The sequence below is a fragment of the Rhopilema esculentum genome, chromosome 16 (genome assembly GCF_057945365.1).
Source record: "Rhopilema esculentum isolate cy_ngs chromosome 16, ASM5794536v1, whole genome shotgun sequence".
Classification (NCBI taxonomy): domain Eukaryota; kingdom Metazoa; phylum Cnidaria; class Scyphozoa; order Rhizostomeae; family Rhizostomatidae; genus Rhopilema; species Rhopilema esculentum.
In genome coordinates this window covers 12,106,855-12,131,568 of record NC_142830.1, presented here as the reverse complement: position 1 = coordinate 12,131,568, position 24,714 = coordinate 12,106,855, and the positions used below count along the sequence as shown (strand labels likewise).

Below are 24,714 nucleotides of genomic sequence, written 5' to 3'. Positions count from 1 at the left end.
GCATTAAGTACGTTTTCCACGTGATTTTTCAATGACGATTATTTATCCATCCACAGAAAGAATCATGACTTCGAATGTTGACTAGTAGGAATAGGGAAGAAGTACGTCTTTACGGTAAAAATTGTTTGTTGTCGTTTGAATGCGACTACTCTTTTGCAGTAAAAATTTTCGTTGCTGCATATTTAGACGAGAAGATGAGCGTCAATTTGCCAAATGAGGCAAAACCGCCCGGAGACACCGAGGTTTCATCGAGCACCAAGGACGATGTGATGAAAACGTGTGAAGGGGCTGGGCAGGTAGCCCTTGGAGCAATGGCAGCGCAACCTGCCAAGATAAAAAAAAGAAACAGAAGAGGCTCAAAAAAACAGCGAAAACCTCGTTACAAATGGAGACCATACCATAAACTTTCCTGGGAAGAAAAAAGAAAATTAAATGAGCGCGACTCGATACGTGCAGAGCGACGGAGGGAAATTATTCGTCGCAAAGGTAGGCCTATTGCCCCGTACAATACAACACAGTTCCTCATGGATGAACACGACACATTTGAACCGGACTTGCGGGACCTTAATCTGGATCATTACAATCAAAGTCCGGCAGCCAATCTTTCAAGGTCGGACGGGGAGGAAATGGAAAGTTTCACATCCGAGGAAAGCTTTTACGAGAAAGACTTCTCGGAAATGTATGAAATATCTCATGCAGAAACTCTTCATGCAATGACAAAAGAAGAATTAATTGAAAGCTATTTGGAGTTGGAAAGGAAAGTTGAGTTTTTAGAGAAGGAAGTCCGGTCAAAACGAAGTTCATGCTCGGTATCATCAGACTCTAGTGCAAACTTGAATCCCGGACATTCTGTTGTAAAAGACAGTGAAAATATTCGGGCACAGAATGAATTGTCAGAAAAGAACAAATTTCTTGAAAAGGAAAATTTAAAACTGAAAGAAGAGCTAAGGACACTTAAAGGAAGTGTGCCAAGTGAGGCGAAGTCATGACGCATTTGCGAAATTTTCTTATTCAACAAATTTATAGTGTATATATTTGTATTGTTAATTTAGTTTTATTGGTTCTCTTTCCATACAGGATTCTTCAAAATATGTTACCTCAACACTAAGTAGAACACGTTATGTTTTTTTTCAATTATTTTGAAGAAAATATTTTCCCCCAAAATTTTTTAACTGCTCTCTTCTCAATAATATATTTAAACCCCTTCAGAACTAAAGTCATACCACACTGACTCTGCAGACTTTTCTTTTGACTGTAAATTGCTAAATGTGTATTGCTTTCTTCAAAATAAAGCTAACAATGTCCTATCTTATTCTGCCAAATACATACAATCTCAGATTTAATGTGATTACACTGTAAATTGTTGTATATGTGAATAATGCTCATGATGACATCTAGAAAATGAAACTTATCTCTGTCTCAATTTTTTGTATACATTTTTTCCACATCTGAAAGGATTTTTTTAAGCTACCAGATTTCAGTATTGCTATTTGTCGTGTTTCTACTCATCTACAAGGCCAATTGGAAGACAGAAAATTGTTTAAATCTTCAAAAAGCTGTAATTATTTTTAAACTAAAGTAGATTTCCTACCAGTTAAGGGAAGGGGGGGGGGGGGGTTCTAAAAAGTACTTTAAAGGCTATCTGATATCTTTAAGGCCTATTTTGCTACCTATAGTATGAGTTATGGTGTTACTTTGTCATGGTAACATTGTCATTGTCATGGTAATCTAAACACCATTGCCTGAGAAAGCCAACCACAGAAAGCTCTCTACCAAGCAATTCAGTTTTGAAAGTAGAATCCACCCCCATTACTTACTCAATAATCTAGGAAAATTAAAAAATATCAGAGAAGGCATGTTAATCCGTATTTATACACAATTGAGCGATTGCACTGATACACTAATACTTTTGTCAATCAAAGGGAGGGGGCTTGAACACAGAATTCTGTGGCTTGAATCACCCAATCCAACAAAGCCCCTGCTTGATTAGGTAAATCCCGTGTTTTTCTAAACCAGTTCTCACAAATCCGTGTTACCAAATTTGATTTTTTTAGCCTAAATGGTTCTAGATTTATTGGTACATGGGTAGGAAGTTATTTGAGAGAGGGAGACAAAAACTGAATTTCGACTTAGCATGCCCATTTTAAGAAGTCACATCACCATTTTTCCCAAGTCACTCTTTTACCATTCCCCGTTTTTGGACCAAGTTGGAGGATAACTTTAATTTTTATCGAAGACTTGCCCTGTCTCAATATCCCTGAGTCTCAAAGATTTCAACTCTACGAAAGGGTGCAGCACGAGGTTCTTGTTGTGTACATGGCCACTCAAAGTTATTGAGTTAAAGTTATTGAAAATATTTTCTAACATATTATTGCAAGAAAGTGGGGGGCGGGGGGCTGTAACCCCTGCTAGTTCAATGGTTGCGCGGTGCCTGTGGTAAGGAGCATTATTTTGCATGGTGGGGTGAACCTCCTGTAGTGCCTAACATTACTATTTCATACTCAAAATACTTTCATGAAAACTGCGTTTATCGTAATTACAATTTACAACTTGAACCTACTCTATCTATTTATAGAAAATCATTTGTTGATCTCTAGTTTTAATGCAAGCAACAAGCAAGTTCTATTTGAAAATGCTGCTGGCTCAACAAGATTTCGAAAAAGCTAAATATAATGTCAGTGGCGTACCCAGGGTTGTAGCACTGGGGGGAGGTCTGGGGCGCAGCCCCTAGAAATTTTGTTGGGCCACGCCCTTCAAACACTCGCAAATGCGGGGAAACGCCCTTTTTGCAAGATTTCCCCCCATTATTTGATTCAGGCTAGCTATGGCAAATAGCAAAGCATTTTACAATTGTTATTGACACAAGCATACAGTATACTATTCCCCCCAATGAGTTTTACATCGTTTTTGGACAAATCTCGAGGACCATATTTCAGAAAATTGGGGGGTCCGGACCCCTCCATTCTCCCCCTTGGGTACGCCACTGTATAATATTGAATAGAATGGCTTCTCGTATTCTAAACATTAAATCATTAAATTTTTCACCAAATATTTTTTCATGCATAATTAGCCTGCTATAAGTTTAATTTCTCAATTTCGTTAAAAACTCTACATTCCAACAAACGCTGCATCAAATTTCTAAAAAAATATACGTTCAAGCTATTATTTACAGAAACACCGTACTCAAAAATAGCATACGATGGCAAGTAGTCTCAAGTATTTGGCTGCTATTTTATCTGCTCCGTGCTACATATTCTATACTCATAAAGAAATTTAAAATTCCTTGTTTTCAATATGAAAAGTTTAGCTTTAAGAGCAATTTTGTGAAAACAATTTAAATTGCAAATGAAAACCAAAGCTTTCTTATTGGTATGAAATAATCAAAATGTCACGAATGCAAACAATGACACCAAAACTGATGTCGTCGAGACACAAAATCTTTACTTGGTGTGTCTAGATCTCTATTTCCCATTCACAACTTCTAGACGAGAGATTAGGATAACATTATACCACATCTCTTTTTTCCAGTCACAACTGTCTTTTCTAGACAAGAGATTAGGCTAACTCTATACCACATCTCTATTTTTCATTCAAAACTGTCTCTTCTGGACGAGAGATTAGGCTAACTCTATACCTTACATCCTAGCTAAACACAGAGTAGTTGAAGCTTCAAAGAAAAATACATCCTTTTGTTTAAACTTATCAATTTAATGTTAATAATCATGAATTCTACAGTCTTAAAAAAGTTAAATCCTGTTGAGATAATAAATACAAAATTCATTCTCATAAACGGCTCGCCAGCAACCTTCCTGGGGATGAAAAAGGCTAGAATTTTGACAATATCAATAATATCAAACAGCTACAAAAAATACACTCAATTTGCCCTGTCGGTGGAAATTTAAGTCGACGTGGAAAGAATGGAATGCCACTTCTTTCTAACCACACAGATATTGTTAATTTTTACAGTTGAAATGTGTATGCAGATCCTATATTATTGATAAAACAGATCAGGATCGATTTTCCTAATCTAAGAAAACTGGATTTGCATTAATATTGATGTAAGTAAATGGATACATGGACTCCGACGCAGTTTGGAAAGTGGGGGAGGGGGCATGGAAAAATTTAACAATCATTACAAAATATTTTGAAAAATAATGGAGGGGGCATGGCTTCCCCGGCTTCCCTTCGTCGGAGGCCCTGGGATGAAATGTCTGCCAAAACGTATATGCATAGTGCAGCCTTAATAAGAACTGCGATTGAGCTTGAACTTGCTGCAGGTAACGTAAATAATGTTTTAGAAAGCATTGACGAATTAAGTATAAACAAAACGCCTTTTCTCCCATGTGGAATGGTTGAAAGGTATCTGGGGCAACCAACGCTCGGCGAAATTACGAAAATTACTCGTTCGTAAAAGATCCGTCTTATAAATACAAAACTCTTACCACTAAAATAAAACTAAAATGTTTCTGTTGCTAATTTAGTCAATAAACACTCCGCAAATACACCCGATGTTTCACAAAATTATATTGAAACAGGTACCGAGAATAAGCGACAAACGAAGGCTATGGTGTCTACAGTATTCTCTCCAATTAACGGACACTCTAAAAGGCGGACACCACTGATTAGCCGACAATTTTTTTTCCCCTATCGTTTTCTGGTCAAAATCTCATGAAAAACTTTCTAAAAAGCGGACACTTAATTAGCGGACACTCTAATTAACGGACAATATTTTCGTGTTAATTAGCGGACACTCTTAGTTATTCGTGTCACCAACAAAAAACAACCGTCAATTAAAGACTTTTTTTAGCAAAAACATACAGTATGGTAAATAAACATTTGCTTGCAAATTTTGCGTTCGTAGTTGATATCATATATGATGTTGATATCCATTCTTGTTGTAAAAAAAGATTTGTTACGTTCAATTTGGTTAGTTTTTCTCTTTTTTACAAAGGTGGCGCCCGAGATCTTCCGACAGAGGGGTTGGAGCTTCCGACAGGGGGGCTTAAATGACTAAAATATGCAGTTTTCATACGTTACTTTGTCTAATTTGCTCCGACAATAACCTAAAATTTTCTCCGATGCTTCCAACGTTAGATGCTTCCGACGGAGGGACTGTAGCCCCCTTAGCCCTCTCCTGGGATCACCACTGATTACACCTTCTAAATAATAAACTCGGGTCTATTTTCAAATTTGGGACTTACATTGCAAAACTTTCCAATTAGCTCAGGCGGACACTTCCAATTAGCGGACACCTCTCTCTTGCCCCGACGGTGTCCGTTAGTTGGAGAGAATACTGTATTCTGTTGGAAATTCCCTGATTCCAAAAAACATGGGCTAGGTCGTTCCAGATCGATAAAAAAACTATTACAAAGGCTAAGTACCGAGGACCGGAAATTCGGCAGTAAATAGCTGTGAAAATGTTAACTCTTTATCAATACAAGTATGACAAATAGGAAAATTAAGGAAAGAAATAAAAATCTGAAAAATGCAATATAAAAAAACACAATGGTCTACAATAATTTTTACTACCAGCTTGACAAAAATTTGTAATATGACCTTTAAAGCGCGTCCATTTCTTCTGGCCACTATAAACCTAACCTGTATAGAAATACTGGCTTACATAATTGACTGCAAGACTGAAAGGACCCACGTGACACAGAAATCTGTAAACTCCATACGACTGCCTATCATCCTGTTTGACTAAAGGGCTGACTCTTCTAAAAAACGTTACGAATGAAATAGAATGGTCACAGAACGAGCACGAACACTGTGAAACAGAAGTTGGTATTGATATTTCCTTTGAGGGACATTTTGCCTTAAATGGCACCGTCTTTATAGGTATCCACTGGTACCATCAGATGTAAAACGTACAGTTCGGGATGTCGTTGTTGCTGTCCGGCGAATGTTACTCTGCAAAAAAACGGATATTGAGCCTATTTAATGAAATACTGAAATGATGAAATACTCCAGTAATGGGTTGAAGCAGAAAATATTTGACGCTAATTAACCTAAGGCTTTATTCCCCATATTCTGACTAAATTTTCCATTAGTTTATGATGCTACAGGCTCGTTTTACATACGCTGTATAACAAAAAAGTTCGCGATACTCCGAATTATTCAAAAGGCGCACGTTAGCTGAACAACACAGCAACACAGGAGCAAGAAAAGAAGGACTGTGGGAGAGGACAGTAACCGAGAGGAACATTTTATGAACGTGATGAAAAACCCATTTTTAACTTGAACCAACCACTGACGCGCTACTGTGCCGTAAAAAGGAGCTATATATGCGAACATTGTGCGGTGCCATTTCCCCCTAGCGCCTCGGGCAGGTTGGAAGGAAAGAAAAAGAATGTTCGAAAAATAGTACATAGGCCTAAAAATAGTGATTAACAAGTTAGTCACATATCTAGTCACATATCTAGTCACAATATCTGATGCCTTTCTTGGGACAGACACTGAAATCATGGGGCAACACACCCTTAATGATAATATGTACGTACCTCATCACCACTAGACATAGGACTGTGATGATTAACAGTAACTTTGATCCGGTTTTGATTTACCTACAAAAAGCAGTCAATTAATGGTCAGACGTTGGATAACACTTTGTAAGCTATTGGGCATGCGTTAGAAGAGGCGAAGTTCTATTGTTCACACAAACAGTCAAAAATCTAGCAAGCAACTCTATGCTGTATAAAAATGTTTCGTTTAATAACAATCATAGCAAGTTACTCTCATCTCCACTCCATGCGTTTTTCTTTGTTTTACTTGTTTTACTTGCCTTTGAAACCTAATTCTTGCTCCCGTTGCTCCCTAAGATCGTCTAGTTAGCTTCAACTAATATAAGGCCAGGAACTATGATGTTAAGAATAAAGCTGTTTGAAAGACCAAAAACCTTAATCTCCCAACATTGTTCAACAAGAGAGAACTTCAGCTATTAAACCAACAATCAATATAGACTGTTATTAACGATTTGAAAGGTCCTATTGTACATTGTGACATCCACTCAAATCCTCAAAGTTCGGCTGAATATTCCAAATTCATGGTAGGTGATAAAGCCTTATGACCAAGAATCATAAATCGCTTACATCTTGATGTTGCAATTGTTGATGCTGCTGCTCATTGGACCTTGCCATCTGCTGCACAGATGCCAGCCTGAAATGTGCCAATGAAATTGATCAAATCACACAGAGTTTAAACTACGTTGATGTCTGTCTATAAATTCCAGCAAGAAAAACGAAAACAAGGCCTAATTGAAACGGTTGAAGCAGCTGTGAATTCAGAACATACAGTAACTAGGTTTCGGTTGAAAATGAAATCTCACTCATTAAGCTTTTTCTTTCCGTTTCGATATATCATTCACTTGATTCCAACAGCCATTCAAAACGAACAATACCAACGAAGGAATTAGCTGCTAATACCCCCTTTAGAATCAATCAGTTTTCTTTTTTAAATTCTTTATGTTACATTATTTCTTGCTTCCTTGTTTTGTTTTTAACTACGACATAAAAGTGTTGTTTTTGTCATGGCATTTACTGACTTCATTGTCGAGCTCTTATTAAAATATTCTCATTAAATTGTGCGTGAAAGAGATCAGATTTGGTCCAGGTTCTCTTAAAGACTATAACCTGCATTTCCACGTGCTGAGAGTTAAGCAACCTATAAGCAATTCTATTGGCTGAAACCTTTCAGGCTGGTCTGAATCAAGTTTACTATTAAAAAACATAGTAGCCAAACACCCACCTTTGAAGGGTCAACAGCGTCCCTGACAAATGCTTACAGCGTGCATACAAGTTATCGAGATTACCAGGCTCATCCTTCAAAAATCTGTGAAATAAACATTAATTAAAAAAATAACAGTGAAAAGCAAACACCGCCTCTTACAAGTAGCTAATAGCTTTGAATAATTTCGATTTCCCACCCGTTGGTCTTAAGTTTTCACAGAGACTTTCCATTAGTCTTAAGTTTTCTTAATGTACCTAATACATTTATTGCAATAATTTACAATGGGCGCCAGAGCCTCATAATTTATTTACGGTAATCTAGTCACAGAAAAACTTTCTCGAGTCTCATTCTTCGCCACCATATCGGAAAATGTCTACAATAATTCTACTTAACACTCACAGCGAACGAGAGACGAACATTGTGAAGTAGCAGTCTCACAAAGTCGATTCAATTTTGTTCGCTGTTTTCTCGAAAACGGACGATTATTATGCGTTATGAATAAATGGTATTTTGCAACGAAAACAGGTTTATCATGCTGAATTCAGCAGAATCTACATTATTAAGAATGAATAATTTTTGATGGAGTGGCCCTTTAAATCTTTACTTCAGCTTCTTACATGCAAAATTTGATGATAGTATAAATAAATTACTAAAAGATTTTAAAAGGAGGAAAGGCTCTAGTCATATTGTTAAGTGTAAATGATTAAATTCTACAGCAAAAGGAAGAACGGTGGAGGAACATAGTAAAAATTTCTTGAAAACGACTTCGTCAGAACTGAGGTCCTGGAAATCTTTCTCCAGGAGCAGAGTATGTCATGCAAATTTTGTCACTTTTAAATGCATTTGCAACATGCTTATTATATATTTAGCAAGGTGTTTATTGAAAATTACTGTTTACCGGTCTGTCATAATGTGCTAGATGCCGTATAGACAGAGCCGTACAAGCTTTTGGTATATAGAACCGGACGGTTCTAAGTTGTTACTCTAAAGTTCACCCTTAATGCAATCATCAGGCAACTGATTATCACAAGATGTTTAAGTAAAAGAACAAATGGTTACCTTTCTTCGTTGACAATAATTTCTAGCTCGCCAGCCATAACAATTTTCAACATATCATGAAGACCGGAAAAACGACCTTTTGAAAAAAAGAAAAACTTTAAGTTTTCATATGATTTTAGCTAATCCTACAGAAATTCTAGCAGCTATGTACAAACTTTCGCCTACTTCTGCCTAGACAACAATGAAAAAAGATTCATCCTTTCTACCATGAATTTAATGAAACGTAACTCAGCTCTTTAAAACCGGTACAGGTCTCTCTAAAATTTCCTAATTCTCTAAAATTCCTTCCTAAAATTTGCGTATTTCCCTTAAGGTAATTTGATTACAATTAAATGAAGAAAAATTAAAAAGACTTACTTTTCAATTCTGCTAAAGACTTTCCAAGCGACTCAAGATCTGAGTTTAACCTGTGCACGTGATTTGTCTCAAGTACGCATTTGCGCTGCACCACGTCACGACGCAGGCGCTCTGTTTCCTCTTCAAGTCGGCTGCGAAAAAAAGACAGCTCTAACAATTGATAACATTCTTATCGTGACTAAAGGGTTTAAGAAATCGGTTTTCGGGAAATCATTGACAATATCAAAGAAAATTCACTTCTCCGCCACGCTTCCGAGGTGGTCAACAAAAAATTATTTTGAAACTCACCTAAGGTGTGTGCTTGTGTTGTTCTGCCTCTTCATGTAAGAGTCATAATCATCTTGGACCCGGAAGCGACGGTCTCTAATAGAATGCCCACTGCCTACGCAATAGAAAACGCTGTTAGCGAATGGATTCTTCTGAATACACATTACGAATAGAACGATATTCTTTACTGATAGCAAACATGTTCTAACATAGTGGTGTCAATTTACAAATATCCCTTGTTTTTGTGCATTGAGGCATCTGTCTTGAATTGCTGTTCCCGAAAATCCCCTTAAAAGAGTGCATCTTAAAATAGGGAACATTATTTGTACCATGTACTGCATGTACAAAAAATAATTCAGCGGCTAAAATACCTTAATGCTGTCTTGTTAAAAAGACAGAGGCTAAATATATTTGCAAATATTTCTGGTACTGTTGCCAAAATTCGGAAACTGTTGCCAAAGTTCGGAAACGTGGTAGGAAACGCAGGTCTATCTTCAGGACTCGCCGTTTTCTTTTTTTCAATATAAAAAAACATCATAAAGAAAAGCATAATGATTTATTGTGGCCTTACTCTTTCCAGTGCGTTCGTTTTGGGATACGGTGGCTGCAAGAGCATTAAAGTCGTGCAGAGATTGGTTGATAAATATCTTGAAGTTGCGGGAATGGTTGGTGTGCAGCAAACGGAGCTCGTCGAGCTGACTGCGCAGTGTCAATATACTGTTACGCAGCGAGGCGGCTGAGCTAGCAATCCCGATCATTCTGTCCATTTGGAAAGGCGAGTCTTGCACCTTGGTTCTTGTGGTTGTTGTTGTTGAAGATGCCCAAGACTGCTGCTGCTCTTGCGACCTGGTTGGACTGCCCATGCCTTTCAATGTTTGCACGGCTATACGACTGGACGGATTCCTGCTTGGTGTGGCTGGTGGTGACGTCACTTGGTGTGGCTGGTGGTGACCTGCTTGGTGTGTCTGGTGGGAGCCTAGGTGCGAAAGATTAGTTGCTATTTGAATAAAAACCGAGCCATAGGGGATTTGTTAGAATATTATTTTAGTAGTTATGAAACTTCTTTTGGGGTGCTGGTATTGCAACACAGTGCAGGAGTTCTACTTCTCATACCGATTACCATGGAGAAAGCACAAGACACGAAAGAGAGAGAATATTCTCCATCGGTAAACATTATATACAGAAATTTTAGGGTGGTACTTTTGTTACAGATGAAAAGTTTCTGCGATCAGTCAGGCAATAATCAATCAAAATACCAAGAAAACATTGAAAAAGAGATTAGCATTTTCTTCTAAATATATTTATAGTTTCAAACATTGAAACGGTGCAGGATAAACAACCCCCCCCCCCCCTATTAGAATGAAAATAACTCACTACTTGCAGAAATCCTTATAGACGAGGCGTTACTGGGTCCAGATGGACTTGTAGGACTCTGCAGGGACTTCAAAAGAGAGTCAGCCAAGCCAGACTCGTACGTTTCTTTCATTCTGCTGTCTTTCATGTAAACATTAGGGCCGTCATGCATATATCCTTTATCTGTGTCCTCTTCACTGCGCTGCCTTGGAATTTCAACAGCTTCAAAACAGACAGAGCAATTAATTTCAATAAAAATGATGATAGTTATACTAATCAATAAGCAATCTTAAGAAAAGTTCTTGTGATTCTCAATATTTATACGTTAAGACCATGATTGACAGTCAGGGAAGGTCATTAAAAACCAGACGAAGAGCAAAATATTACGTAGGTGGGTCAACCCTGTCATATCTGGTTTCATGGAAGGAGTGTCTGCTTGAGAAATTGGTCAATAGAGAAATTTGTTACGGCAGCCACAAAATTTCACCAAGCCAGCTTAGTGTAGGAAATTTAATACAAAAAAATTTGGTGAATCAAACGTTTCTAATTGGAACACCCCAAATCTGTGAGAAGCTTTACGATTTTCCATTGTATTATATATGTATTATATACTTGGCATTTGATATCTACCGAAAAACAATATTTGCGTCTAACTTACTTTTAGTGTAAGAGCTGTAGTTAAAGTTTAAGTCCTCTGCAGGCCCTTCGACTTCACGCTTCTTTGCTTCAAGGAGAGCAGTTGGCGCGTAACAGCTACCCTTTGTGGGTGACTTAGAGTAATTTTGTTCCGATAACGCAACCAAGTTTCCGATGACATCAGGATTCAATTTGCCCGGCATTCGATCTCGTTCTGAGTATCCACTGTCCTCCTCGTCAGATTGCATTGCTGTGTGAAGGAGGTTCGTCAGATCTGCTAATTGTTCTTCAACTGTAGGCCTACATCAACAGAAATTATTCGTTAATCAAAATTTCATTTAAGAGAGACTACCAAGCATTTAAAACTTACAACTGCTGTATGAAAAGTCACGAGTTATTGATCTCTAATACTAGCCTAGATACACAATCTACTTGTTGTGCGCTGAAAGAATTGCTAAAAACTTAAAGAAAAAGAAAAGTAATAAAGTATATTTAAGAGAAAGCTACGTTGCTCAGAAATCGACTAAGGAGTCGACTTTTGTCTTCTGCCAACATTTAGGAAGTCTGGTAAAGATTAAGGACCATTTCCCAAAAAAATACACAAAGGAAACAGGAAAAGAACATTTAAACGAAAAGAGCCCGCGGCACATCGAGGGCTTATCGAAGATTAAGCCACAGAGACTTAACATAGAGACTGAATTTTCTTGAAAATCCAAAGAGATGGTAAATGAGATCTGGGTTGATTCTATACTGTCACAGACAGATGGAAAATAGATATAAAGAGAAGAATGTCAAAGTATATTGTTAATGTCTGTTTTCCTAGTCAATATCTAAAACGCAATCGTGTGTCTTGAGTCCAAGTGATAAACTGGATTTTGTTATATGCAACAATAATTGTAAAACAAGCCAACCAGTATGATTCTTTTGCCAAACTCCCATTATGAGCTTCAGACATGTTGGGTGGGCTTTTAAAACATGAAACCAAAGTTTTTTAACAACATCTCGTGATACATTATCCTCTCGGTTAGAATTCTCAGTACAATAAAACTATTAATTGTTAGTCAATCATCATAATTTAAATCTTATTTGAAAGGAAAGTCTAGGGCTGTACGTGAAAAAGCATTTTGTCTTTATTTTCCAAATACAAATTATAATTCAACAGACATCTTTTCAACCATTTAAGAAAGATAAATTAGCAAACGGGTTTAACGTCGCCAGCTAGTTGCAGAATAATATCTGTCGGTGGGGAAAACACGGATATTGCCGTTTAAGTTAAGACAGCTCGAATGAAGGAAGAAATCACAGCAAAAGAGCATAAAAACAAACTATTTAAAGATAAACAAAAAAATAACATGAAAAGAAAGAGGAAGTGCTAACCAAACGGAAGGAAAGATAAGGTTCACTAGCTTGCTTGCTATTTGTAAATACAAATTACACACAAATCGATTGTATTATTAGTAAACACGTTACTTTATTAAAAACTACATTATTAAATATAAAACTCACCCCTTATTTTCACGCTCACTCGGTTTCCGTTGCTGCTTTAACTTCGGTGGCTCTGCGAGCTTTATAGGCTGTCTGAGAACCTCTTGCTCCATTCTGTTTTGTTTTACTTCGTAACGTGTGTTTGAGGTATTCCGCTCTTCTACGCGAATTTCCTTTTTTGCGCTCCGTGGTGATAAAAACCCACTGTTCACATATGGTCCTTTTTCCGCTGATTGGCTGTAATGTCGCATTGGCCTAGTCAAAACAGAATCTGACCGTAGCGAATCGCCAGAGCCAGACCTTGGCCGTGTCTGAAAATCTTGCAGAGATTCCGCATATTCTTGACGTTCATTGGTCCGTCGGCCCCGAACCGGCAGCGTACTGTAGCCGTAAGGTGGTGGGTGTCGATTATCAAATGAAGTCATATCGTTCTGAGAGCTCGAAAGCGAATCGTAACTTGTAGTTTTCTCACGAAGCTGGACGTGTGAACGAGATTTTACATCTCTGCAAAAGAACGAATTTTTTAAAATGAGCTCGTGTACAATGACCTACCGTCCCTGTTCAAATACAAAGTTTACTGCTCGAATTAAAAACGGGGGACCTCGCTTAACATGCATTAACTTTCAAAAAAAGCTTTCTAAACCGGACTGATCTACACAAAGGCAACAAGCTTTCCGCATTTAAAAAGCTAAGACTACCACAATCGTATTGCAGGTATGAAGATTGATACAAAAATTAAAGCAAATGATGTTTTGTTTATCTCAAAATAACAAGCGTCATGATATTTTTACATTATGACTTGCTCGGCAACAATATTGCATTTCCAATACCGAATTACGCCGCTTTTGCAGCTGCGTTGCTGAATTTTAAATGCCTGTACCGAGGGGAAATTCACTCTTGCATAAAACGTAAGAGATTTCCACAAAACAAGAGGATTTATAATGATTATTCAGAGAGTGAAGTAGAGTTTCGTCATCGAAATGTACGGGATTTTCATCGAGTAATGTGCCTCTAGCTAGATCCTTCGAACCTGTAAAACGCTGAGCTGAAAATGTGACGTAAGGTTATACTAACTGCTCGCTGAGGTGTATAACTCTAGGAAACATGTATAAATTTGCATTGGTAAAGAAATGTAAGGAAACGATGTGAAGCCCTGAAAGTCAACAAAGTTCTACCTGGCAAATATTATCAACGGTAAACTTCAAATAACCAGAGAATACGGCACTTGAAAACGTTGAAAATCTCCAAGCCATAATAAACAAATATTTGCTGCAGACCACTCTTGCCTTAATAAACAGAAAGCGTCTGAAGACAGATTACCTATTGGAAAATGTTACCAGCTTATCAAAATTCTTAACCAAGTACAAGCTACATTTTCTCTTTGCTAATGAATTCTACAAAGAGGTCACTTACTCGAGCCTGCAAAGCAAATCGTCAATTTTTCTTCGAACTTACACGTACCTTTTAATTTAATGAGGTACGAATCACACATACATTAAACATAAACAAAAGGCCTTGTCCCCATATCCCTTGCTCCTGACCGCAGGTAAAATATGGTTATACATCTTTTGTTGAGTGCAATTAAAAAGTAATTAACAGAAAAAAGTTGGTTAGGCTATTGATCAGCTGAAAAAGCCCTGGCAACAGTTGTCAGATGACCAGGAAATGTTCGCTTTTCGTAAACAATAGCTAATGTTGTGATCAAAATGAAATTTCAACAGCTAAATACTAAAGGAGTTAATTAACAGAATATGCTTCATCGGGCATACGTGAAAATTAAACAAACATAGAGACAAGGGGAGATATTTGATGAAAATGGCAAGCAATTTAGCATATCAAAATTGCAGTGTTTTGTATCCAAAGCAGCTCTCCATAAACATTTATGACACTCGACAATATGGGACAAACAGAATGATTTTTAAGAGGCTAGGTCCTGACGTTTGACCAAGGAAACAATCGGCAATTAAAAGCCAGAAATATCAGATATATTTGGGAATACATAATACGCTTGATTTTCGCAACAGGTATGTGATATAAAGCATGTAAAATCATTTTTCGGTAGAACTTTTGTCCCTACTTCATATGACCAAAATTTTTTTTGCAATTTTCGTGGGTTGAAATTTTGCGCTGGTGTCTCTTAAAAGTCTAAGGAATAATTCAAAGAAGAGACGTTTGCTCCTTCATAGTGACGCATTTGGAAAACAACGAATATGCGTGGAAACGTGGAAACCAGAAGCTGTCTGTATTGATTGAATGAGTTTCGCTGAAAATTTGAAACCAAGTGTATTTTGAAGAGAGTTAAGTCAACAACTGTGATCCAGAAAGCTAATAATGTGGACAGGTGTTCTATGACGTTTCAGATAGTGTTTTCATTTATTGAGTTTATTGATTCTACAAGGTGCTTTCAACTAAAATAGATCACAACGTACATTGAACCAATGTTCATGTTGTACATTGAAGCCTCCAAAAACGGACATCTGGCAACAACAGATATCTTAAACCACCCTACAAACACCCTACAAACAGTGGACACACCTGAACAACTGACACCTCCAAGCAACGGACACGTGACCCCCTATAAATCTTGCTATTGTGTGCGTCCGCGATACGATTTTTGTCTCAGAACTGATCGACACAAAATACGGTTGATGAATCTCCATTTAAGTAAAAAGCACACAAAAAATAGGACATACAGATACTAATTAAGGCTAATCATTGTGAAATTCTCTCTTACGGATATACAACAAAGTTATTCAGTACGTAATCAACAGTGGTGACAATGTAAAAGCCGGATAAAGGTGACTTTTTCACCATGTTGATGAGATTAATAGCCATTTTTAAAGGATTATGAAAGCAGTTTTCGATATTGAAGCACCTTATATTGTAAACCTAACTATATAATGTTATATTTTCTATGTTTTGTTATCTTTGTGTGATACAAATGCAACTGCTTTTATATCAAAACTCTGGTCTCTTTGTTTGTTGGCTTTGGCAAGGGCTACCTATCTACGTTTTCAATGCTTATCAAAAGAGAAACAATTGCAAGAACAATGTGTTATCAAAACCGACAAGGCTAGTCAAGGCAAATCTTACAACCTCGACCTGAGTGCAAACAGAAATTCATTACCTTAGAGAATAATTGTATTTCACGATGTATCTGCGTTTCGGAGCAGCCATTTTGAAACATCAGGACGTACTCTAGAGCTCCTCTTATCAATTGCAACACACGGGTAAACAGGCCCTCGACAATACCATTGATAAAAAAATCCAGGACTCAATGGTCTGTTCCAAGTATCATCAGACGAAGCGGCGGGTAACAATAACCGCCATTTTTAACAAACTGCACACACGGCCTTGCCTGGCAATGCAGCAACAGATTTCCCCTTCCTTTGAAATTCCGTCAAGGCAAGACATGTGCCGGTAACAATTACAAACGAAATTTTGAAACCAATGTCAACTTTGAGAAAGGCGAGCTTGTAGAAACATGGCTAACTTCGTTTACTTAAGTATTTGCTTGTAGTTTTGTTAGCCAAAAAGCTGGACTGAAGAATTTTTCATCGATTTGTCAGCACAACATCAAAGAAATTGTAGATTATGAATTTTAAACATTGATTTAATCCGTAATCCTGTTATATTTTGCTTAACAGAGCGTTTTTTGTTGTTTGACCTAGAAGAAACTCGTCTCAGGAAGATAATTTCAGAAGCTGAAAGTGGCCAGAATTCTGCGCCAGACTGCAGATAAACAACCCGCTCCATGGTGCGCGTGGTTTAATTTGTTTTCTAGCTCCGATTCGGTCACAAAATATGTTGTTCAGAGTCAATTTCGATCAAATACGAAAAGTGATTAAGTGACACGGGTTGATTGGCTTAAAAATTCTTTGAAAATACAGGATTCAAGCCAATTTGCCAAATAGAAAATTGCAAAAAGTGGCACAGGCCGAACTTAAGGCCTAATTTTCTAACTGTCCGGACAATATTTTTCCGAAAAATCAATTTTGTTGCTTACTCTTGCACCGTGGTGTTTGAGATATTTATAACAATGAAAAAAAAACATTTTAAGATAGATGCATCGCGAATAATTTTTCACCAAATTAGCAATTCTCGTTAATGTTGGCAAAAGCGCGATATGTTAATATTGCCCATAGTCCATATTTACCAGCTTTCCAATTCAAATTCAGGATTTTACTGCTGGTTTGACGCTCTTTGACTTGGTAGTGCAGAGAGGACCAGCGGAGGAGCATTTTGGTAGAGGGACTTTCATTTCAAGTAAACGGTGATCCTCTGTTCGTTTTCTTAACATGAATTTGTGTGCTATTGTTTTTAGAATGTCACACTCTTTGAATTCAACTGCAATGAAACCTAACGGACATCTTTCAATGAACAAAGGACACCAACAAACAAAGGACAAGTCATTTTGTCCCGGTAGTGCACCCTTATTTGGTACGTTACTTAGTATAGAACAAAGATTAAAAATATTCTTGCAGTGATGTAAAACCAAACGAAACTCTCATGGGTTTCAACGATATAAACTACTTTGTCTTTCTATACACTAGATTTTTAACAAAGCTCGGGATTAGCACTCTCTGTCTTTGCGCCAGACGTTTCTGTAAGGTTTCTTCAATACCAAATGCTCAGTAGCTACAGTTCAGAAACGCAACAGCACAATACAAGGTAATATGAAAAAGAACACCTAACAAGTCACAAGGTGCCTTGCATTTTCTATTTATCTGTGTCAATTTAACAGAAAATAGGTGCCTTATCGTAGAAAATACTTACTTCCATCCCATCGGTATTGTATTGTATTGTATTGTATTGTATTGTATTGTATTGTATTGTATTGTATTGTATTGTATTGTATTGTATTGTATTGTATTGTATGGTATGGTATGGTATAGAAAGATTTCGAGCAGTTTCTTATCAAGGTTGAGGGTGGTGAGTTCTATGGTTTCCTAATATTTTGGTCATCAAAGGACTCGGTTTCTTATGTCAATGCATAACTATTAGAATTACGTGCAAAACTTCCATTTTATATCCAGCATTAAAAAATTCACTACCAAACAGTTTCATGATATAAAGAAAATAAACGAAAATGAATACCAAAGCTCATTAGTGGTGATAATCCAGTCTTTAACACAAGCAAATGATGAAGGTTTTTATTAGCTCTCTTTAGTCACGAACCAAGGTTACTTTGCAGCTTTCTGTAAACACTTCTACTAAAAGATGAGTGAATCGTCAAAGTTGTCACTTCTCTCTTGGTGTGGTGCAAGGCAAACAAGCAAACATTGGAAATAATTCTCGTTTTGATAATCATTTGACTTTGATTAAAGTTTGAGAGCTTCTGTCACTCAACCAAATTCCTTAAAAGAATGCACTCATCCGACAATAGAAAGATTCCTTTAAATTTTCAGAAACAAGCAAAGGATACAAAGATGAATAGAGAGTGCAGGAACAAACAAAATTTGCAGTATTGAAAAGCGATGTTTGAATAAATTAATTTGCTAAAATCCAATGCAATTGGAAAGGAGAAAAAAGCGATCACGAAAGCCTTTTGCCTACCTCTCAGTGAGCAGTGGATTTTTTGGTTCTCGTGACATCCAGGTCCGCCGAGAGAGAGGGGCAAGGGGGCAATTTGCCACAGGGCTTCAAGGTCTAGGGAGCCTCATTATTTTTAATTGATAGTTCTTCTGTTGATATTTCAACGTTAATTCTTTTTTTTAATCCGTGTTTTATTTATTTTTCTCCCACATCTTATTTTGGGTACTTTTAAAATCGAAAAAAGGTTTCATTACGAGCTATATGATAGTGGTTATTCTAAAACTTTGCGAAACTTTTCTATCTCAAGTCAACATCACAATAGACGCGACTATGTGACACCTTCAGTCAAAATTCGTTTTAGATACAGTTTCTGGCCATCCCTAAGACACCATAATTCTAAAATTGTTCTTGCTGCCAACCATGGTGGCGGCCCCCTTTCAAGACTCTGATATTTTAGCCTCCACTTTCAAATATGTTTCGCCGGCCCTGTAACATCAACAATAAAAAGAATCCAGAGAGGGAGACTCATGGTATACACAGGGGTTACTAAAAATAAGCAGAATTGGTTAATAAATCTGATTCTGAAGTCTTTACACACAAGTCTGTTTCTAAAGCCGCGAGGACTACAGTACCAATCTTTTCTTGAAAAGGTTCCTTGACAAGTGTCCTTGTCACATAAGGACACAAATATGAAAATATAGATTCACCCAGCGGGAACATTTGTATCATAGCAACAGCCCTGTATCCAGGGTCGTGGCTATAGGGGGCGTATGGGGTGTGACAGCCTCCTTGGAAGAATTCCGTTGCAAAAAAGGACTTTTTGGCAATCCATGTGGTCGGAACATTTTTATAATTTTCGGCAAATGAATGATGACTTGCCTACTTTGTAAGCCAATAGGACCTAGATATCGGCCTCTTGGGCTAAATAGCTAGTAACAACCCAGCCTGAATCATCATTTCGACAATCTCGGTTATCATCCTTGATAATCTTATACGACCTATTCTTAAAAGAAGAAAAAGTTTATTTGTTCAAAATAATGAATGCACTGGTTCTAGTAAGTCAGTCAGTCAGGTTCACTTGATTGACTCAATCCAAACAAGCAAAAAAGTAAACAAAATATAAAAAAAATTGGTTGTTTATGAGACTTCCACTAACACCGTGGCCTAAAAAAGAAATTTTTTAATTACCAAAATTTGGAGTAAATTCAATTGACAATCTCAGTTGCATACAGATCAAGTAAGTGAGCGATGAACAAGTATTCACAATCACCTTGATCGGATAAACTTTTAAATCTCCTATCTGCGTGTTCTGCTACGTCTTACGACAAATGCGACTTAAATCAATTAATAGCTACAACTTGTAACTTGCAAAGCTACTTACAACACAACGAATTCCATATTTGAGTCTTGTAAATCTAGAATGTGGCGCGTCTAACTTGAGACAAATCAGATCTTTTCCAATAACGTTAGCAAAAGAAATCAATCAGAAGTAAAAAAGACGTCTAATTCGTGAAAAAAACAGTGACAGTTTTTAAAAGCCACACCCGCGAATTATGTAGAGTTAAATTCAGCCTTTTGTCGGCCTCGGGCACACCCTCTTATAAATACCTGGCTGTCTCGCCTTTTTATTCAAACGGAGATTTAGAAAGTTATTCACTTATTCGTGGAATGAAAACAGCTTTACTCTTCACAAAAATCAGATAACGCCGATTTCTTTGATTGCTTGAATGAAGTATTTTGTAAGCAAACAAAGAATAACAGCTACGGTTGACTCTGCATCCAGTTTCCTCAGTATTAAAACCGCTAAAAAGAAACTTTTGATCATTTTTCAAAAACTGAGATTGCAATAGTTCCCATAAGACAAAGATAGAAAGGTGTCAAAAGGGAATTATTTTCTTCTTTAGAGACTGTTTCTAGGAAACAAAATTATTACTTTACATGTTGTCATAGGAGCTAGAAACTAGAGTTAAGAAAATTTGATGGTGAGTAGCTGTGTAAAGGCTGTTGACGTCATCTAAGATTGAACAGCAGTAATTGATGCTTGAGCTGGAGTCTCAAACGATACATAGGTGAATAAACAAAAGAAAATAGTAAGGTAAGACAATAGCTTGTCAGCATGAAGAACCTCCTATGCTGACAAGTATGATTCTCTCAAAAATCTGAAGGCGCACTGAAGACCCAAATGGATTTATTACAGAATGCATTATAATATTTCTAGTGAAAAATTATTTTCATGAAAATAGGTAGGATATGATAAAATCCCTTTCTTATACCATCTCGTAGGGGAATTCAATCGCTGTATAAAGAGCGTGTTTTAAAGCTTTTTCACTCTTTTGAAGTTTACTTTTAGCTTTAAATTTTCAGTTGAATACATGATTTATCATGGACCAAAATCATGTATTGTAGATATTTGCATGTCAGGGTGGGGGATTATTCGAGGATGGGGGCTTAAAAGTATTTTCTCGTTTCCAGGGTGAGAGCTTATTCGAGGGAGCTAATAGGAGGAATTTCATATAAACGCTGTTTTTTCAGCCTGCAAAGTCTCAGGGCACCGGGTCAGCTGCAGTGCTTCCCAATGTTAAAACTACGATAAAATTGAAATATTTTTTCCGCACCAATATAAACTTGCGTGATTTATGATTACTTGTGTTAATTGGCTCTTTTTCTAGAAAATATCTACACTCCAAGGTAGTTAAGATCGCTGTTTGCTGGGTGATTAGTTATACAAATTCTTGTAGTAAACAAGGAGCCAGATGAGCAGGTTTAAAATTGGAGTGGAAAATAGGAGCGATGGAATTATTTTCTGACAATTGACATCTTCACAATAAAGACATTTCAATTTATATTAGTTAGAACCAAGAATAGCAAGATTTCACAGGCATTTAGATTTCCTATCATTAAAAATACCGGCTAACTATAAGGGTAACGATGAATGAGTATCCCTATTCACATTATTCCCCTTTACAAAGCTCCGAAAACTGAAGCAAAGCCTCTTTTGATTCCGGAGAACTAAATTACTCCTCTTGAGAAGCAAAGATTGCTGTGGGTGGGGCTTGTTTTCGGTTTACAGCTGGGCACTAAGCATGTCATGTCCTTTGTCTGATCCAAACTTGGTTATCGCTACGTGAAATACCCTAGTTGATTTGTCAGGCCAATTGATTTTGATGCAGGTCAAAAGTTTATTACGAAGAGAGGTGTAAGTTGAAATTATCAAACAAAATAAAAAAGTTTGGAAACACAACGCTTCAAAAACCATAAAAAAGTAAAAAAGAAGAAAAACAGAAAAAAATGGAGTGACATCTGTACACAGTGTCCCATTGTTTCTCAAATCTTCTACAAAAATATTTAGCAGAGCAAATTTTTTCCTTTCAAACTTGTGATCAATAAAAATTTGAATTATTTCACAGTTTGTTTATGATACGCAATTTCTTTATGCCAAATTGACATAATCAAAACTCAAAATTTAATGGAAAAAAATTATAATATAAAGTCATACTTCTTGGTCCTTTTGACAGGTTACTTTCGAACATCGGTTATGAATTTTGTTGAATTAAACGGCCTGTGACAAATGCCTTGATTTGGGCTGACAATGGCGGCGACCAGGCCCAAACAGGCCAAGATACTAACTAAGATATTAACATTCCTTTTTCTTACCTTTTTTGCTTCCATGAACAACAAACACGAAGTCACGTGTCTGCGTCCAACAAAGATGAAGTAAAAAATTTGAATTCAAATTTCCTTGAAACAAACTCAAACGATGCGACACATGTGCACTGACTAACGACCGAACGTTCAAATGAAAAAGAATTACTCACCCCAAGTCCTCGAGCTCGTAAAAGATATCAGCATCTTTGTCTTTTATGTAAATTAAACCACGCTCATCTATCCTAACCATGCTTAACTTTCCAGGAAAGGACGTAACGAACAGAGCTTTAAGTGTATCAAGAGAACTGATACTCTTTGGCATATTAACTCGCTTAATCTCGTCTTTGTATTGTAGGAATAACACCCCTGTGAAAGAGATAGGATAAATTAATGAAAGCCTCCGCTTCAGAATTGTGGGTAATATATAAAATGCATGCTTCTTCTCGACGTCTGTAAAAGATTTGATAAATAAACATATTAGGCCTGGTAAATTGAGGAGCCATCGCTCTTGCTATCCTACAGGCACGCAACAAATGCTGAAGGGAAGCTAACGATTGCTAAATTGCTATGAAAAGCAAGTTGCTCTCTTTGAAATCAATTCTTCCTTTGTTTAGATTCTTGTGTATCTAGAAATATCTCACTTTGAGATTACCAGGTGAGTTGTTTACTGCTTTCCTTCCAAAAGTCTTATGGCCAGGCCTGATTCTACGTGAGTTGATTGTAAAGCGATAAACAAGAAATAGACTCTATTTTGTGGATTTTGGTTGAGCTTAGAAATTAGAGAATTTACGCTGCATGCAGCAGTTCTGAACAATAAATCTTGAAATATTCAAAGACATAATTACATTGAAGAAGGTTAAAGCTTTGACTTTCAAAGAATATAAACGTGAAACGAAACTTCAGCACATTGGCAAATATTCCTCATATGTCAAATATACCATTTCGTTATTTACTCAATTCAGAAGGTTCACAAAATTAGCTAACCATATAATTTGAGGTTCGGGCAAATCAGATGGAGACAGATGCTATACATCTATTAAGCCTGCTGATGGTTTTAATATATCTCTTAAGGAAATTGAAGAAGTTCATTGAACGAAAATTAAAATAAAATAATTGCCAAACAAAAACCTTAGTGCCATCAATACATGAAGTTTGAAAGAGAAATATGAGAAAAAGAGATGACAAGTGACAACAGAGGTTGAGCCATTGCAGACAAAGAAACAGAATGAAGCTCGCAATTAAACCCTTAAAGCACGAAGCTCGTAATTTAACCGCTAATTTTGTATTTCTGGATACAGGATGGATGAAAAGTTAAAAAAAATTACGTCAAGTCCTCTAATACAAAGAAACAATCCTTGAATCAAACTTTTTGTCATGCCTTGGGGATTCAAAGTGTAGAGAGGTTGCCACATTAAATTTAGTATGGAATTTGACTTAATGAATGACAGTATGCAAAATAGTCTGAGAAGGAACCATCATTTAGGCAATTCATTAGTTTTGTTGCACTAGAAGAGGCCTAGAAGAAGCACTTTACGGCTTACAAATTGCTGATAAATCGTCGGTCATTGATGCAAACATGACTGCCGATAAACAATCAGAATTCACAGGATTATGAAGAAATTAGTCGTGTGGTAAAGTTTTATGCAAGAATTTTGGAATGACGTTGAGGTGAAGAAGAATAGTGCCCGTCAGAGCTGTTAGATAACAAAATGAACGAAGTGTCATGTGGGGATCGAAGATAGCTACAACAGATACCTCATGGTCAATGCACCAAATTTTCTTTCCAGATCCTCCAATTTTTACAGTATAACACGTGGGTTGATGATGGGATCAAGAAACTCCTACGGGTAGTCCGAAAACGGCAGTCTATCCATGAAACCTGGAGACGTTTCGTATCCAACTAATCCCAAACCGTTAATTCATCATTGACTTTGATTCAGAGGCAACCAGATCCGTAAACAGAATAATGACGAAAAAAGCAAATTTGGATTACATCTGAATCACTGTGATTAACATACAGAGTTCCTGGAGCAGGACAGGACACAAGCTCTTCATATTAATCAGACAGCCTTTTGTGGAAAAAGAGACAATGCCTTTTGATCGAAGGCATGAGTATAAATAGCGACGATACGAACAGCGTTGGGCAAACCAAGTCATCGTTATTCATTACCAAACAAATTTTTTCGTTGGCCATGAAGGTGGAAAGTCTTCATTTAATAGGGGGATGCAGATTATTTGAATTAATAGGAGATGATCCAACTATCGAGACAGCTCAGGTTCCGGGCTGAAAAGTCAGCATGTAATCAGCCCTTTGCCTTTATCTAAATTGATTACAGAGGAAATAGTAGAAGCAGAATTAGAAGCGACCAGTATTACACTTAAGAAATATTCGACTTAGGAATAAGTCCAGTTAGTAGAATACACAACCCGCGAACGTTGTGACCAACATCTCCAATGACACAAGTGGCTTTTCACTAAAAAATTTCGTTACGAGCTATGTTCTCTGTAGAAGACTGTATTTCTTCATTGTCTGTCTCTAGTCAAAGGAACATTCATCCTTCCTGCCTTTTATCTGTTTTGAGCGTCTAAAGGCTGACTGCAAGGTTTATACAAAGCGATAAGAAGGAACAACACGGTTAACACGAAAAATAG

At 37.0% G+C, this 24,714-nt stretch overlaps 2 protein-coding genes across 3 annotated transcripts in view; one reads left to right on the top strand and one right to left on the bottom strand.

Moving 5' to 3' along the window:
* The first annotated feature begins 74 nt into the window (after positions 1 to 74).
* LOC135682371 (protein HEXIM2-like) lies at positions 75 to 4,510 on the top strand. The gene has a single exon (XM_065197238.2). The coding sequence runs from the start codon at positions 75 to 77 to the stop codon at positions 987 to 989; it is 915 nt and encodes a 304-aa protein (XP_065053310.2). The 3' UTR covers positions 990 to 4,510.
* The window catches only part of LOC135682358 (coiled-coil domain-containing protein AGAP005037), a 41,954-nt gene continuing 20,927 nt past the window's right edge, over positions 3,688 to 24,714 (bottom strand). For both annotated transcript variants that reach the window (XM_065197221.2, XM_065197219.2), the window contains exons 5-16: positions 22,233 to 22,428; positions 12,904 to 13,386; positions 11,420 to 11,697; positions 10,783 to 10,983; positions 9,980 to 10,384; positions 9,430 to 9,523; positions 9,142 to 9,272; positions 8,785 to 8,860; positions 7,744 to 7,827; positions 7,089 to 7,155; positions 6,501 to 6,563; positions 3,688 to 5,910 (exon numbers count right to left, since the gene is read on the bottom strand). In XM_065197221.2, coding sequence (XP_065053293.2) covers positions 5,833 to 5,910; positions 6,501 to 6,563; positions 7,089 to 7,155; positions 7,744 to 7,827; positions 8,785 to 8,860; positions 9,142 to 9,272; positions 9,430 to 9,523; positions 9,980 to 10,384; positions 10,783 to 10,983; positions 11,420 to 11,697; positions 12,904 to 13,386; positions 22,233 to 22,428 — 2,156 coding nt within the window. In that variant the 3' untranslated portion in view covers positions 3,688 to 5,832. The remainder of the gene's footprint in view (positions 5,911 to 6,500; positions 6,564 to 7,088; positions 7,156 to 7,743; positions 7,828 to 8,784; positions 8,861 to 9,141; positions 9,273 to 9,429; positions 9,524 to 9,979; positions 10,385 to 10,782; positions 10,984 to 11,419; positions 11,698 to 12,903; positions 13,387 to 22,232; positions 22,429 to 24,714) is intronic.